General features: G+C 37.2%; 3 protein-coding genes across 3 annotated transcripts in view; 2 read left to right on the top strand and 1 right to left on the bottom strand.

Moving 5' to 3' along the window:
• Positions 1 to 9,030, bottom strand: LOC134678861 (probable Golgi SNAP receptor complex member 2). Its single transcript, XM_063537577.1, has 4 exons — positions 8,632 to 9,030; positions 7,656 to 7,761; positions 6,471 to 6,654; positions 1 to 3,403 (listed from the first exon to the last, which is right to left on the bottom strand). Exons 1-4 carry the CDS (start codon positions 8,763 to 8,765, stop codon positions 3,195 to 3,197), a joined length of 633 nt encoding a protein of 210 aa, XP_063393647.1. The 5' UTR covers positions 8,766 to 9,030; the 3' UTR covers positions 1 to 3,194.
• LOC134678849 (multiple C2 and transmembrane domain-containing protein-like) overlaps positions 3,723 to 17,733 on the top strand; it is a 59,179-nt gene continuing 45,168 nt past the window's right edge. The window contains exon 1 of the mRNA XM_063537559.1: positions 3,723 to 4,017. Coding sequence (XP_063393629.1) covers positions 4,013 to 4,017 — 5 coding nt within the window. The 5' untranslated portion in view covers positions 3,723 to 4,012. The remainder of the gene's footprint in view (positions 4,018 to 17,733) is intronic.
• Positions 10,731 to 11,868, top strand: LOC134679286 (neuronal membrane glycoprotein M6-a). The gene has a single exon (XM_063538184.1). It carries the CDS (start codon positions 10,853 to 10,855, stop codon positions 11,594 to 11,596), a length of 744 nt encoding a protein of 247 aa, XP_063394254.1. The 5' UTR covers positions 10,731 to 10,852; the 3' UTR covers positions 11,597 to 11,868.

Below are 17,733 nucleotides of genomic sequence, written 5' to 3'. Positions count from 1 at the left end.
TATTACCATAAAATATATTTGCATACTTATTTTCAAGATTACATAGATAATTACAATACTAATTTAAACTTAAAATTAAGGTGCGTACCTGTACCTATATGTAAAAAAGGAATAGGTAAAGCTCTTCTCGTATTTAGCAGCGAAGTATTCGAATTGGGAATTTCTTCCATAACGTAAGTTATGAAAACTAATAAGTTTGATTAATCCTGTCTGCTTAACCCTTTACCAGGCCCCTAAGAACTAGCGTGTCTTCATACGTACTGTATATACTGTTACAACCGTATTGAACGCCTTGTAAAAAATGTATTTACGAAAGTTGGAGATGTTCCTTTAAACCAGAAATAATAAGTGTTCCGTGAACAAAGTTTTGTACGGAACACTAAAAATGTGGGTTACGGTTATCCCATCGCCTGTCTAAGTAATTAACTGTCATACTCGATTTTGTCTTATTATATTCTTGATCAGGCGAAGGGATATATTCCTCCCACGTCTTATATCGGTTATCATAATCAAGGTTTAACTCCAAATCTACTGCGAAACATTATATCAATCAATCGCTCTAGGTTGAAGACAAAAACAGTTTTCTTACTTACGTGAGTTTTTATGATATGACAAGACAATTTACCGGGCCATGGGAAGAATAGCTCCCGCACAGTTAAACTCTATTAAGGCCATGGGATAATGTCAACCCACATCCTAATTCTGGTCATACACAATAATGCATGAATATTTAGCAATGTTTACGATTACATTTACGATTACCTTTCTACACTCAAAATCTACAAAATATCAAAAAATTGTTCGACCTATGTACTTCTGTTTCATGGAAATTAAGGAAAGTGTTCGAATTTCTCCATAGTTTACTGAAATTAGAGTTCAAGTGAATTTAAACGGCTGCCAAAGATATATTACGCGACTGAGAAGCGTGTTGTGAATGAAGATCATAAAATACTATTTTCAGGGATTGACAAAGTATTTTGTAGGAGGTTTGGAGTTAAAACCTGACTACGGTAACCTATATAAGTTGTGGGAGGAATATATCCCTTCGCCTGGTAAAGGGTTAAAGTTTTCACAGTAAAGTTCATACTGTAAAAGGTAGGTATTTAAGTTTTTTACCTGCAATTATACATATCTGCCGAAAGCGCCGCATATGCGCCAGTTTGAGAAAGGCTCGACCATCTCCAAATGGGACTCTACTTAGCGGCGCAATTACCGGATATGGACGCACCTCTAGGATAATACAATAGTAACGAAAACCTACCTACGTCGGTAAGTTAACAGTAGGTTCAAAAAAGGGTCACAGCCTTTTTTCATCTTTAGCCATTAACTACTATGTATAATGAACGAGCTATGTACAGTCGACGTCAAAGATATGTTTACATTTTTCGCCTTATTACGAAGGAGTAAAGTGCAAAAGTGTAAACAAATCTAACGTCGACTGTACTGTCAGCTAAGTCATTAGCAGCTCACAAGTTGTACGCAGAGAAGTGCAGATAAAAACTAGAGCAGAAACAACACAAAAGATATAGATTTTAATGGAAACTTGTACATTCAGTATATAAATATGTACTTACCTACTTATAGTAAAGTGAGCGACTCTATAAACACTCAGTCAGCAACATGGAATTCAAAATAGCGTCCAAAATTATTGCCACACCTTTGATATCATAGGAACTAGCATGTATTTGACGACTACGGATGTCACTGTAGGGTGCGTTTCGCTGTATGTAACAACTATGGATATATTATTGGTCGATATAACGATCAAGGGGTATAATTTATAATACATATACATACGAATGACATATTTTTATCAGATATATCACTCATACAGTATAACAGGTATTTGATATAATAACTTTCAATCTAATGCCAAGGTAGTATAACGCACATACTTTATAATAAAAGGTTCTGTATAACATTAATTGGCTATTATCTTTACAGACATATTTTTGATATTGGAGTGTCGTATCAAGTATGGTATAGGTTAAAAAATAGACACAGACAGGAGGGCGGCTCGGGGGGCTCGCATAACAAATAAGAGCATTTACAACCGCAATTTCAGGTTGGGTTAGGTTAGGTTCGTTAGTTACCTTTTACCCCTCAGAGCAGAAAATAGAAGCCCCGCTACGCGGAGCTTCATCGATTTGCCACCAAGTCGTACTTGCATGTTAAATTAAAACCTATATTAGTATGGCAAATACATATACATAGATGGTATGATTTCTAAATGTAAGCTCTCCGCATACATTTTATTTTATGGATTAATCCTAATATAATTTCACACACGACAAACTAATAAAGATACATTTTTCAGTCTTTTACAAATGTTGGGTGATTCAATTTTAGGGACGACAGCTAGAAATTGTCATTTATAACTTATATTGGGTACTCGTTATATTTAATTTATTTTATATCTACCCTTAGCTATATCATATAAAATTATTCCTCTTGTTGGTATACACATTGATTATATTAGCTTAGTGTTATATCATTCAAAATTATACCATATGTTGTTATATCGAATGAAAATAGATCATTTATTGTTATAGCGATCATTACACACCCGTCACAGTACAGTCAAAGGAATGAATATCGATAAGGAAATAGTGCGAAAAATATGTGCACGCTACCTACGGACAATAAGGTCGTGTATACATATTTTTGGCACTATATCTGTGTCGATAATTAATACCTTGATTGTACAGTAATGACAGTAAGTTCACTACAAGAAATAGATTCATGTCCAATCCGTTACAATCATACAAAGCGTATATACCGGAAACACTAGATTAGGTGATGTCATAATACAATACTCAGGACGGGACGATTCGTTCAACGCATAGCGTTGTATCAGACAATATTTCGTACTTAGACGCAATCTAAAATAACATACAACACTTGCATTTTTGAAGGCATCTTTAGTAACTAAATTATACGATGGTACATGATGGTACAAAAAATAAAACATAATGTTAGTCAAAGATGTTACTGCTAAATAACGTTGGCACTGCCAACTTGGCAGGTATTGATTTTATTTAACAATATTGATATTAAAAAATCGGCAATTTTTTGATTTTCCTATGCACAATATAATACCTATCCAATCTAGTACTCCCATAAAATAATTAACTTCCGGTAACAATTCTCTTTTGAACTTCAACGACGTTCTCAACTAAATTATACCATTCCATTTACGCCAAGTATATAATTACAAGAACGATTACAACAAGGGTGACGAACATTCCCCCAAACAATATATACTTATCTTGCGACACCCTCCTTTCGATGAGTGAAATTGTGGCATTGGAAAGTCCTAGAGTGTTGGCCAAGTCTATCAGCCTCTTGTGGGCTCCTTTCAGAGTATCCCTGTTGTACCGTAACGTCTGCAATATATTCGAACCTGAAAATAAGTCATACGTCAATAAGATTTCGCACCATGCAAAGATTACATTCAGACAGTATAAGGAAGCGTTAAAAGTATATAGTCGCATCTGCAGCTAGTCAGGTCGAAAAGGCTAAGCTAAGTAATCAATTAGCATAACAAGTTCCACAATAATACAAGTATATGACTCGATAACACCTCACATGAAACTCGCTTTGCAACTTCAAGGTTGAATATTCAGAGACAAATACGATGTATGAGGCATAAGAATCTGACAAATACATTAAAACCGTAATATTATCTTTAAGTTGTATATAAAACGACCTTAACGGATGGCGGCGGAGAAATAGTAATTATTAGCGGCACAGCGCGCGGCTCAGTAGCGGTGCAGATCTGATGTCGTTAATATTTAATAGTGCCGAGTTAACTCGCAGACCTCTTTTGCGTACTTCGGTAAAAAATTACCATTGTTCGACTCTTAGTCTTCAGATGCTCTGCGGTCACGCTAACCCGCCTCGAGCTTATATTCACAGCGCGATTCACGCACACCTTAGCAGCATATAATAGTAACGCGGTGAACAAAAAAAAGTTGCATCCAGAGAAAAAGAAAAGAGCACGGCATATAAAATGTGGTAAGTGATATTTCTTTTTTTGTCGCATTTTCTGAGACAGCGATTGTTTGTTCGAAGAAGAAGTAACTACAATTGATTACATAGAGTGTTGAGATTGCAGTGCATAGTATATAATTATCTGCCTGGCCATTTCCACCTACCTACTTGTACTCGTAATGATGATGACTTGTGTTTACGTTATCCCACGCACACCTACGTGTCACTTGTTCGTGAACTACACTATGTTATGTTTGTTCGTTTTTGGAGCTCATGGGACAGAAACAAAAGGAATATTGCATAATTCCTAGTGGTACTGATAAGTGAAGCTAGTGTTCAAAAACAAAATAGAGACTTGCTTTTTTATGCCAATTTTTAAAATCCGAAGCTATTTGCTGTTTCAATATTGATTTAGAACAATACAATAATGTCATAATATTAATCATATTATGAATAATGACAACATGAGACAGCGTCGCATCCACAGTCCAATGTTCACTGCGTTAGTACTAATTATTATTATTATAACAAAACAATATCTATCGATTATATGTACATATTTTTGAACACTCGCGCTTGCTACATTATATAGGTAAAACACAGAAAATTTTAAACATAACATACTTCTAACATGAGTGATACACAGTAATTCGGTTACTGTCTTTCCCATGGACATTAGCTTCAGAATGTAAAGCCAAATTTTCGCATCGAACCTTTATCTGTAAAAAAGGGTACCTACCTTTTCTATTAGAATATGAGATAAGCTCGTTATTTATATGAGGGCATTTTCGCCATTAACGGCCGGTTAGCAATCGTTACAAAACTGACGGTGAATGTCAAATCCCATACATTTTTTCAGTAATGTGACGGTTAGACGTTACCGAAACACGACTTTAAAGAGTCGCGCTTTAAAGTACAAGAATTTTCTGGTATAAGAGTTTCCTTTTCTATAGCAAATTATCAAAAATATGCACAAAAAAATAATTGCCTGCTTTAAATGTCGAAAAAAAAAGTCGCAATACAGGAAATAAAATGCGGCATGACGGGAAAAATCGAGCGCCTAGGCAGCATAAAGAAATCCGCAGAAACGAAACATGTTGCGATAAAATAAACGACAAGTTTTGTAATTCTGCCGCCATATTTTATATGACCTTCCCACGGCCCTAAAGTAAAATATGTGACATTCCCACGTCGAGGCACCACTTTTTTGCTGTCAATAAGGAGCTATTGGCACATGATAAAAACAAGTAAGGCACGCCGTGTCATAAAGTTCACCATGAAAGAATGGCTACGGCGAATGGAGCGCTTACACCGAACGACAGTGGGTGAAGCGGTTTACTTACATAGAAAGACTTAGCCCCTCATTCATAAAGGCGCTACAAACCTCAATTAACCCTTTACCAGGCTAAGGGATATATATTTCCCACATACGGCACTACAATGTTCTATTTTCGATGAGTATTACTGACATACGATTGTCATTTTTAAAATGTCAGCCTGGTAAAGGGTTAACTAATAAACGTTTGTCCTTATTTTTCATTTTGACTTATGTATTTGTAAGAAAGGGATAAAACATAATTTAACTAAGACAGGAACGTAAAGTTTTGAATAAGGGGGTAAGCACACGCTGATCATACTAAGTGGGCAGGGCACGGCGATTTTAGCTCTTAAGCTATTTATGATAGAGGCCTTGATTGAGGCCTTTCGATCAATATCGCTGCCAACTTAGCTTAGTCTAACTACTTACATAATTATAAGCTAAAGTAGCTAAGCCATGGCTAAACCAACAAGGCTAAGACGATTTAATTTGATATAAATAAGTCTCGCGATGCCATCTGCTATACGGTTCTTTATTTGGACACTAGATACATATCATACTAGATAGAAATAGAAGCTTACACAGCAAAACATTGGATGGAAGAGCATAATTGAAATCGCAATAGCACCACCCCATCTCGTCCCGTGGGTGTCGTATAAGGCGACTAAGGGAAACCTGGCGACAGATATGCATATGAGCAAGGCTCGCCCGTATCCTTAGCGGGGTCCTTGCTCACAGGAGCTGTGCGCCCGCCACGTCGAAAAAAAAAATTGAGATTGCAATCTTCGGTATTATTTTATATGCGCACATATTACTATTAACAACAATTTTAGAGCAAACACCTGAAGATTTATGTATAAAGCCAATATCATCCATTACCTCATCATAATTAAGTGAATAATTAAAAATAAATAAATTTAATATTGTCCTTCGCTGCCTGAAACACAGGGAATCCTAGTTCAGGCATCTGTAAACCACGTGTCTCTATGTAAATTCTTAGTCTTTAAGAACAATCATTGTACTATACTTTTCTCAATAAATTATTTGTATTTGTATTACCGCCTTCAGTCCAGTTAGAGAAGAGGTGTACCGAGACGCTCATCATTTCAGACATGGCGTATTAGAACATGGAGAAAAAAGAACAGCAATGAATTCTTACCAGTGTGTATCATTTCGTCAACATTCCTGTGCGAGTTGTGCAGCGACTGCTGCTCCTGGGCCAGGTAGTCGACGGTGATGGTGTGGTCGTGGCCGGGCCCGAAGCGCCGGCTCAGCAGCTGCTCGCGCTCCGCCAGCTCCTGCTCGCGCCGCCGCCGCTTGTTCTGAGCGTTGTTCAGCGAGGCCTATAAATTAAATCATTGGTTCTCAATATCTCTCTAATTTTATTGATCTCTAAGGCTCTATAGTGGGGAGGCGGGGCTCACAAAGCCCTAAAAAAGAACTAACAGGTTTCATACAAAGGAGAATTAGGGCATTACTAGAAACTTCTTTCCTTCCAATAGGGTCTCAAAATATTTATTTTATTGGAAATGATATTGATGCGTAGTGAAATCATTGTGCAATACAGAAACAAATGAGTTCCTAAAATAGTTAAAAGTAAATAACTTTAAAACAATCAGATATTGAATGCAAACGTTAGCATACTTGTTCTAGAGAAATTGCTTTTATACTTCTACAGGAGCCACTTTAAGTAGTGTACAATGTACATAGTACATTTAAGAATCAATTGTAAAGTGGGTAACACACCTCTTTGTATTTGGCCAATTTATCTTTGCTTAGCATAGAAAAATTTAAAAATGTCAAGCCATACGCATATACGGCAAAATATTTGATATTATGTAAAATTTAATCTAGATATGGGTATATCTATAGTTACTTTAATTTCCTTTCTGACCATGATAAGATAGGATTATCTCTTTAAGTATGTGGGTGGTCATGCTGATCATGCAATATGCTTTAAACAACAAAGTATTAAAAAAGCCAAAAAGTAGCACTTAGGCAGGCGTGGCTCACTCCGCAATTTCGTCGCTTTGTACGTAGCTAAAAGTTCCACCCTAATTTTGGGGAAAGCCATAAGCCGCGCGTGGCGCTGTCGCCACCTAGCGGCCATATCTGTGCTGATCGTAACAGACACGTTTTGTTAGAGAGTGAGTCTTCTGTACCTAGTACTATTATTTATTCTGTGACTTAGGTAAATAAGTCACTACAGTCAGAAAGGAGGAACTTCACTCTTTCTGCTCTATTGACCTTCTGTAAGCGGAATATGTTTACAAGCACAAAAAGAAACGAAAGAGCTTGTAGGCTGTCTTCCGCATATTAACCTTTAAAAATAAATTAATGATACCTGAATATGTCTGTTGTCATATTTCAATTGGTCCACTCTCATCTTTGCCATTGGTCTGTTGTTTATAGGAGTTTTGAAGACAAACACATCTAGTTTCTCGCAGTGCCTGGAATATATTTCCAAGATATTAGGATTTTTCTATATCATGTCTTTCATAGCCGGGTCCACATAGAGCAAGCATACGCACAAGGAAATTGCCTCATGTGTATGGTTGCTTTGTCTGGACCTGGCTCTTTATATATGTTTATATGTATCCAGTATCAAAGCTCATTGTTCAGAGTTTTTCAATGTTGTGCCATCATAGGGTCGGCATACTATTTGGAAGAAGAGACTGCTGCAGTAGAAATCATCAGTATCAGGAATATCAAAAAGTCACAGCTTTTTATTTGGCCTGTCTACAGTAGTCGTTATGATAAAACTTTAGGAAAATAGAAGTCAAAATAATACCACTTTTTACCAACTTGTCTTATGATAACTACATAAGGATTCATTTTTTAATTGTATGGTGTATGCTGCCATAGAAGTATATACGTAAATTTAAGGAAGTAAACTCTTATTAACTAATAAGATAACCACTGATGTTGGATTTAGGCACTGGTCCCACCGCGAGCTAGTAAGCTATGAGCTATCGGCTATAAACACGAACAAAAGATAAGCACTCCCGTGTAAATAAAAGAGACACCGCTGGGCGAGTAACTATAAATATCGCCGTGTCTCTTTTATTTACACGGGAGTGCTTATCTTTTGTTCGTGTTTATAGCCGATAGCTCATAGCTTACTAGCTCGCGGTGGGACCAGTGCCTTAAGTACAAGAGAACTACCTAGTGTTGCTCTTTCAAATCCTTATTATACAATTAAGATTTAATAGAAAAATCTTGCTTAATGTGTCACTCTTTTACTTTATAAATATGGTCTTATTGAACATATATTACGTAAAGGTTTTGTTAAATAACATATGGTTACAATGTACACTTACGCGTTAATGGCATTAATTTTTGATTGAATGGCATTTTCTATTGACTCTGCATTGTTCACATCCTTCTCTAACTGTTGAAATAAGTCCGATGCTTCTTGTATTAACTGAGTCGTTTGATGATAGAGAGTTTCCATTATAATATAATGTAAAAAATTCAAAGTGTTGTAAAACTTAACCAAATACTGTGAAACAATTGCACGCGACTGCTCCTTTATTTAGGTAACGTTAGGTTTATATTTAGGTAACGTGTTTGAGTTGGTTTTGTATATTTCAAAGCGTAATTTTTTACGATATTATTTAAGAATTTAAGTGGATTTTATAAACATTTTTAATCACTAACATCACAAACATAAAGTCGTGTTAGTGATCTGTCAATTTGACGTCGGTCGGTGTCGATACTGAGTGAATGAGTATTGATGACTGAATGGATTTGGAATGAATATCGAGTCTACTGACGTGTCATGTATTAATTCGTTTGTAGAGTCTGTGCGGAAAGAGAAGAGTCGTGGCAGAAACGGGAACTAACATTTTAAATTTTATATGGCAATCAAACCTTTGACACCTGTCTTGTAAAAAGTAAACAAACTTCTGTCATTGTATATTTTTATTAACAAAAACCGCAAGTTATATGTATATAATATTTTCAAAACACGATAAATCCGTACATAAAACCACAAGGAAAATTATATTTAACATTGTTCGGTTTTGTCAGCGGGAAGAAAACGGCTAAAAGCCGACTATCGACTTACAAAAAGTCGCGGAACGTGTTTCCGCTATTCGCGGGTATTGATGTTGTATTTAATATTAAATAATTACCTATTTAATAAGCCCCCTAAGTAACTTGTCTCCGGTACATAATCGGTAAGTATATTCATTCAAAATATATTAATTTTCATAAATATGCAGGTCATTCATGATCTTTAAAATAACTGACAAATAGTCTTGATACTTGCTATTTTAGGCATATTTATATCTAATTTCTTTTTCAGGATTAAAAGTACCTACGGTATCTCGAATAAAAGACCGCTAAGTAGGTGATATGCAAGAATTCGTAATCTACGTGCCGGATTCAAGCACATCCAGTTCAGATAAAGATAGTTCTATGAGTGTCTCTGGTTGTTCTGAAGCTAGCTCAAACATAAGTGACATTGAATATTTTAATTCAGACTTCGATTACAAAGAATAAAACTTTTTCTAATAAAATATTTCTTTATTTGTAAGTTCGTTTACTAGGTTCTGCATAAAACTTTTTCTAATAAAATATTTCTTTATTTGTAGGTTCTGTTAGTTACGAAATTATATTTCATATTTAGCAGTGACTTTTCGGCGAAGTAAAATATCGTGAGATGAGAAAACCGGACATATCCCAATAAGGCCTACCTACTTATGAACTATTTTTATTCATATTCATATTTATTATTAATAATGTACACATACATTACAAGTCAAGTTTACAATGGGTGAAATATATCCCAGATAAAATTACAGTTCTATTGCCCAATTTCTACCCGATCTACCCGGTTTTAATAACTGTTGGACTGCGCAGATTAGGCAGTGCATAAAATGAGACTCTATCTTGTTTGGTACTAAAATTACAGTTGTATTGGGCAGATTCTTAACTAGTTTTAGCAGTTTTGTCAATCGCACTGTCACTTTTTAGTATCTGAGACATAAAAACAAGTGTGTTTTAAAAAGAAAACTAGTGCCTGCGCTAAATCAGAGGATTGAGTTGACGAGCCGACACCACCACCAGGCTCCGTTTAGTAAGCCGTGGTAAAATACCGGAACAAAAGGGATTCAAGTATCATGAACTTTAGTGTCGTACTATAATCACGTGACCAGTGTTGTCAGCATAGCAAAAACCATAAAATAGTACTGGCGCGCCCTCAAATCCCACGACTCTTCTCTTTCCGCACAGACTCTATTGCTTTCCTTCTCAATAACTAGTTTATTAATTTTAAATGTATTGCGATAGTATTAGCTTTCATGCATAATACAAAATAGCTTAACAAAAACTAAAAATTGTTTTGTTCCGTAAACTATAGATACGACTCTATGAGTAGACAGCAGACGCACAGACAATTTGAAGTTTTTCTTATCTGTACTCCGAAAGTCTCTTGACTTGACTCACTCTTGTGTTGATGAATCACAGTAAATTTTGGACAAAAAACGGAAATAAGAATCTTTATTATTACTTATAAGTGACAGTGTATTCTCCAAAATGGGATGTCAGGCGTGTCTGACCCGGGTGCCCTATGCAACCCTTATAGCAACCATTATGTGCTGCATGGGCGTGGGAGTGTTTTGTGGCACTATGTACAAAGGGTCGCAACTATCAATACAGATGTTCGACCAAGTATTTCACTTTCGGCTGATATGGATGGAAGCATTGAAGATGATATTCGTCGTCGGCAGCGCTTGCATGGCAGCCCTAGGGCTAATGCTGCTGTGCCTCGGGTGCTTGACGACGGGGGCGACGCGGCAGAAGGTGTACCGGGCGTGGCGCGCTCGCGTCAGCGGCCGCGTCTCCTGCGCGGTGTTCATGGTCATCACCTACATACTAACCTTCACCTGGATCGTTCTGCTGGGATTCCTGGTCATAACGACATTCTTATTCACCATCTTCTGGAAGCTCTGTTCCAAACCTGAGAACATCAAGTTGGCGACGTGCATTGACTTCACGCAGTTTGATTTTATGTTCCCATCCAATGTGAAACAAGAAGACATGAAAATCTGTGATTCACAAATGATGAAATTTTTTTGCAAAGATTATGTAGAGAAGGCAGAATTTATGTTTATTTTGGCTATGGTGTCATGTGTTCTTGTAATACTAAGTTTAGTACATTATCTTATGTGCCTGTCTGCTAATTATGCACATATTAGAGATCATGAGAAGTTCCAAGAACTACAAGAGCTGCAGTACTTGACAAACCCCGACCTGCATGCATCTAAAGATCGTTTCTAGTACATAGCCCGCGCACCCCTTCTGCGCTCTCTGGAGGCCACTACTAAAATGTGACATCAATAGAAAGAAAGATTGAAATCCCACAGTTTTGTGTTCACCTATACATTTATATAATTGAGAAAGACTGACCAGCAGTGAATTAGCCCTAAAACATTGTAATGTAACATCTTGAATGATAATATTCATTCTCATCTTTACATATCTAAAATGACTATGTGTTACTGTTTTGCACTCATGGAACAGAGAAGCAATTATGTGTAATGAAGTTTGGCCTTAATAATAATAAAGCGCTGGTGGCCTAGAAAGCGCTGGTGGCCTAGCGGTGAGAGCGTGCGACTTGCAATCTGGAGGTCGCGGGTTCAAACCCCGGCTCGTACCAATGAGTTTTTCGGAACTTATGTACGAAATATCATTTGATATTTACCAGTCGCTTTTCGGTGAAGGAAACATCGTGAGGAAACCGGACTAATCCCAATAAGGCCTAGTTTACCCTCTGGGTTGGAAGGTCAGACGGCAGTCGCTTTCGTAAAAACTAGTGCCTACGTCAAATCATGGGATTAGTTGTCAAGCGGACCCCACAGGCTCTCATGAGCCGTGGCGAAATGCCGGGATAACGCGAGGAAGAAGAAGAAGTTTGGCCTTAATGTTCTGAATTGCTTTTGCTCAAAGTTTTTCCAGATGAATGACTGTTCTCTCTTGATATATTGTTGATTGTGTTGCAACTTACCTTCTACTTCAGCAACTATTGTTTGGCAATCAACTTCCTTGTACTTGTTACAAAGTAAACATTTCCTCTTGCTATCTGAAAGTGTCCATGTAGGCAGCCTATTTTAAGCATTGTAAATAGACTGATTACTATTTGAGTTTGGGCCATTTTCCTACATTCCTCTAGTTTTAAGTGATATGTTATATTGACTTAAGTGTATTAGTAATTGTAAGGAACACTTAGTGGAGACCTTTTTATATATTTAGAATAATATATTTTATTCAAATAGGTGCTTTTACATTTTTTTCTTTTTGGCATTTAATTACTTTTGGCAATGCACACACAACTTTAGAATCTGCCTGATAGCTATGGCCACTTTACATCTGCTATGTACCTGATAAGACTTCATTTTTTTTAGTTTATGTGGTATTTTTATCCTGTCAAGTTTTTATTAGCCCATATTATGGTTCACATTAAGTGTACAGTAAGCTGCAGATATAACTGCAAACAAGTGTCTATGCAGGGGGGGGGGGTTAATCTCTCCAGCTTACTGTGCAATAGTGTAAAACTTAGGCCCATTAATTTATTTTAATTATATAAACATTTATTTTAGTTCAACAACTATGCACTTTGCAACATAGCCTTGCTTAAGAAAATGTAACTAAATAATATTAGAATTAAGTAACACTAATTCTTGCTAAGAAATATGCAATTGTTGAAAATATTTTTTTAATGAATTCAGCCAATTACTCCAGATTATCCCAGCTGTTATCACTAAAGCAGGCCACTGACGAGCCTTCCTGATGCCGTTACAATGGATTCATCCAAATGGACGGGAATCCTAATACTAAACATTGTACATTTTTGACATTCACGGACCGATTTTGGATTGCAGCCACGCTATTCGGACAGTTTGAAGGCTCGTCAGTGGCCATCTTAATAGTCACTAATGTTTTTTTCCCATCATCATCATCAAAGTGAATTAATGGTAATTATTGCGATTTTTGTTGTTTCCAGTGGTAACAAATGAGGATAAAAATGATATTGGTGTTTTATTGCTGGGAATAACCAATATTCCAAACTTAAATGTCACAAGCACAAAGATGGGTAATCCATTGTTCAGTAAGCTTGAAAAATGTATTCATAATTAAATGAACTAAAATATAAGTAATATTTGTACAAACACTACTAACTAGTACTGATAGTCATACAGTCTCATACGAATGCACATCACAGTGACATCACATCAATCAATCAAACTTACCAACAATGTCATAGGACTAACACAGGAATTTTATGCTCTTTTTTCGTATGCTGGTAACCCGTTTATCTTTTTCAATCTAACATTTAATTTAAGATAAAGATTGGTCCAACTTCAATAAAAGAATGAAAAACGGAACTGAACTGATTACCAAAGATTGGAACTGAAAATACGTATAAGTCGTAATACTTTCATTAATTTTTCCAGTTGGTCTTATACGTGTACTTATGTCTTATGACAAATAAGTTAGCATGGTGTTTTTTGGTACAATAACTAATGTTCACTGATAAAACTAATAAATAACACGTGCAGTACTGTCATGAATCATGTCGATGCACTTGATATCTACCTAATAAGGATTCATATACTTATGAATTTTGACAGTATTTTCCTTAGGTTAAATTAAATTATAAATCTTTGTATGCATTTTGCCTAGACTTATGTTGTTAGCAATAGTAATAAGTAGGTAATTAATATGATTTTTATATTAATAAAGGTTCTTTACAGAAATAAAGTTTGTTTCTAAACATTGACAGCGACCAATAGACTAGAAAAAAGAGCCCCCAAGCAGGCAACTCACATTTGGTCACGGTTAGGTGCTTAACAAGTAAAGGCTGCGTTTCGACCAGAGATGTGCGAGGATGCGTTACGAGGGATATGTTTGCTAAGAACCAATATAATCACTTGATTTGTTTTCCACGCTCAGCATGCAGTGATTCTATTGGTTCTTATAGTGAACTTTAACAGCAATGAATACAATTTAAAGTACAACACCTTTAGGACATTGTATTTTTACCTTATTGTCCGCCAGCTAATATACTTGTACTTGACAAATGATTATCACTAGCTTAGCTTTCTTGTTTCTAATTAGACAGCCGATGTAGATGGCGCTGTGCGGCTCATGAGCCTCAGTAAAGTAATCCATCCTTATTACACACCTGTCCAGAATGGGAGAAAAAATTCCCATCTTTTACCCGTGGTAACTGCTGGGAAAAAAAAACAGTATTTACCACCAACTCGGTTTGGTAAACTCACTGGTAAAAGGTGGGGAAAAAGTTCACAGTTAGTACCCTAATAGCATTTTCTTGTAGGGATTTTGTTGGGCCTTTGTTTACGTATTAGTTGGGCAACCGTTATATTTGGCCGTACGATTTGCTGGAGGGCCCTCGACAAAGGCCCTCCCGAAGATTCCCAACAGAGGGCCATAAGAGTAATTTTTTCGTTGGGCCTATTTAAATAAATCATACAATTATTCAACGGTGGTGGTTTTGGTTGGGCCGTGGTTGGGCCTATACACATTTGTTTGATGGTTGGTTAATTGTTACATTTGGCCGTACGATTTGCTGGAGGGCCCTCGACAAAGGCCCTCCCGAAGATTCTCAACAGAGGGCCATAAGAGTAATTTTTTCGTTGGGCCTATTTAAATAAATCATACAATTATTCAACGGTGGTGGTTTTGGTTGGGCCTATACACATTTGTTTGATGGTTGGTTAATTGTTACATTTGGCCGTATGGCTTGCTGTAGGGCCAAATGGCAAAAATTAAAAAAGGGCAATTTTTTCGTTGTGCTTCTGTTTGCAAATTCAACAATTACCCAACGGCAAGTCAGGTAGGCCGGTAGGTAGTCGTGCACCAGGTTGAAGGCCCAACACAGCTTGTCCCACAAAGGGCCAACATTGTAACTTTAACGTTGGGCCTTGTGTAGGATTCTTACAATACTACCGTAGGTAAATAGTTGTGTAATTTATAGTGGGCCTACAGTCTAATTATGTAATGGGCTTTTGTTTACGAGTCCTACAGTTACCCTACGTTAGGTAAGTGGTTGTGTAATACGACGTTGGGCCTTTGCTGATAAATATTACAATTACACTACGGTAGGCATTGGTTGTATCCACATGAAGGCCCTAGGCAGCAGTTGTTGTTAATCTTCTCTGTATCGTTCCAATTTTAGTATATGTACTGCCGAAGCAAGTACACTTACTATACACTCTAATTTGTATATATACTAACCGCACTTCGAAACTTCGTAAGCGAGATTTATGTTTTTTGAGATTTAAATTGAGAAAATTTTGGTAAAATACAATTTTTAAAATTTATGTATAAATTTTATAGTTATAGCTATTAGATTTATAATTTACTTTAAAAAAATATTATGATTATATCCGGAATAATCGAGAAAATAACTATAACTTCGATGTTTGGAGACAGCAACGCCATCTAGTGACGCCACAAGCCATACACACAGGCCCATTGTTGGGCATCAGTACCACAGCCAATGTTGGTAAATGCGATATTTGTGCTCACTGGGCCAACGAATGTTATCGTTGTTTAGCCACCGGTACCAAAATACACAAAGGCCCATTGTTAGGCGTCAGTGCCACTGCCAATGTTGGTAAATGCGATATTTGTGCTCACTGGGCCAACGAATGTTATCGTTGTTTAGCCACCGGTACCAAAATACACAAAGGCCCATTGTTAGGCGTCAGTGCCACTGCCAATGTTGGTAAATGCGATATTTGTCGTCATTGGGCCATCGGATGATATCGTTGTTTAGCCAACGTTACCAAAATACACAAAGGCCCATTGTTGGGCATCAGTGCCACAGCCAATGTTGGTAAATGCGATATTTGTCGTCATTGGGCCATCGGATGATATCGTTGATTAGCCAACGTTACCAAAATAAATAAAGGCCCATTGTTGGGCATCAGTGCCACAGCCAATGTTGGTAAATGCGATATTTGTCATCATTGGGCCATCGGATGATATCGTTGACTAGCCAACGTTACCAAAATAAACAAAGGCCCATTGTTGGGAATCAGTGCCACAGCCAATGTTGGTAAATGCGATATTTGTCATCATTGGGCCATCGGATGATATCGTTGATTAGCCAACGTTACCAAAATACACAAAGGCCCATTGTTGGGCATCAGTGCCACAGCCAATGTTGGTAAATGCGATATTTGTCATCATTGGGCCATCGGATGATATCGTTGATTAGCCAACGTTACCAAAATAAACAAAGGCCCATTGTTGGGAATCAGTGCCACAGCCAATGTTAGTAAATGCGATATTTGTCGTCATTGGGCCATCGGATGATATCGTTGATTAGCCAACGTTACCAAAATACACAAAGGCCCATTGTTGGGCATCAGTGCCACAGCCAATGTTGGTACATGCGATATTTGTCATCATTGGGCCATCGGATGATATCGTTGATTAGCCAACGTAACCAAAATACACAAAGGCCCATTGTTGGGTATCAATGCTATAGCCAATGTTGGTAAATGCGATATTTGTCGTCATTGGGCCATCGGATGATATTGTTGATTAGCCAACGTTACCAAAATAAACAAAGGCCCATTGTTGGGCATCAGTGCCACAGCCAATGTTGGTAAATGCGATATTTGTCATCATTGGGCCATCGGATGATATCGTTGACTAGCCAACGTTACCAAAATACACAAAGGCCCATTGTTGGGCATCCGTGCCACAGCCAATGTTGGTAAATGCGGTATTCGTCACCATTGGGCCAACGAATGTTATCGTTGGTTAGCGAACGGTAGCAAAATACACAAAGGCCCATTGTTGGGCATCACTGCCACTGCCAATGTTGGTAAATGCGATATTTGTCATCATTGGGCCAACGAATATTATCGTTGTTTAGCCAACGGTACCAAAATACACAAAGGCCCATTGTTGGGCATCTGTGCCACAGTGAATGTTGGTAAATGCGATGGTGGGCCAATACAAAATTAATGTTGGCTACGGAACGAACCTCATCCCAACGTTTTCCCTACCGTTGGCACCGTGGGCCCCAACGAAAATGCTACTAGGGTAACTACTTGGTGGTAACTAGTGGGAATAATCCTGTTCTTTATATAAATTGCGAGGTTTCATTTCACAGGCACCTACTAGGTAAAAACAACAAAGGTACAGTCAACAGTAAAAATATGGGTGCACAAATCATCTCAAAAATATGTCCCACTTACGTCAGCGAATTACTAACTATGGGACATATTTTTGAATAAGTTGGCTACACACATATTTTTACAGTTGACTGTACCTGTATTAAGTAGGTAGCTATTGAAACCAGGAAGTCATGGTAAATGCTAAAGGTACTAATCTGCATAATATTATTTCACACCTACGTATGTGCTACTCTGATGATT

Source organism: Cydia fagiglandana, chromosome Z (assembly GCF_963556715.1).
Source record: "Cydia fagiglandana chromosome Z, ilCydFagi1.1, whole genome shotgun sequence".
Lineage (NCBI taxonomy): Eukaryota > Metazoa > Arthropoda > Insecta > Lepidoptera > Tortricidae > Cydia > Cydia fagiglandana.
Note: the sequence above shows the minus strand (reverse complement) of the source record. Positions and strands in the feature narration are given on the sequence as shown.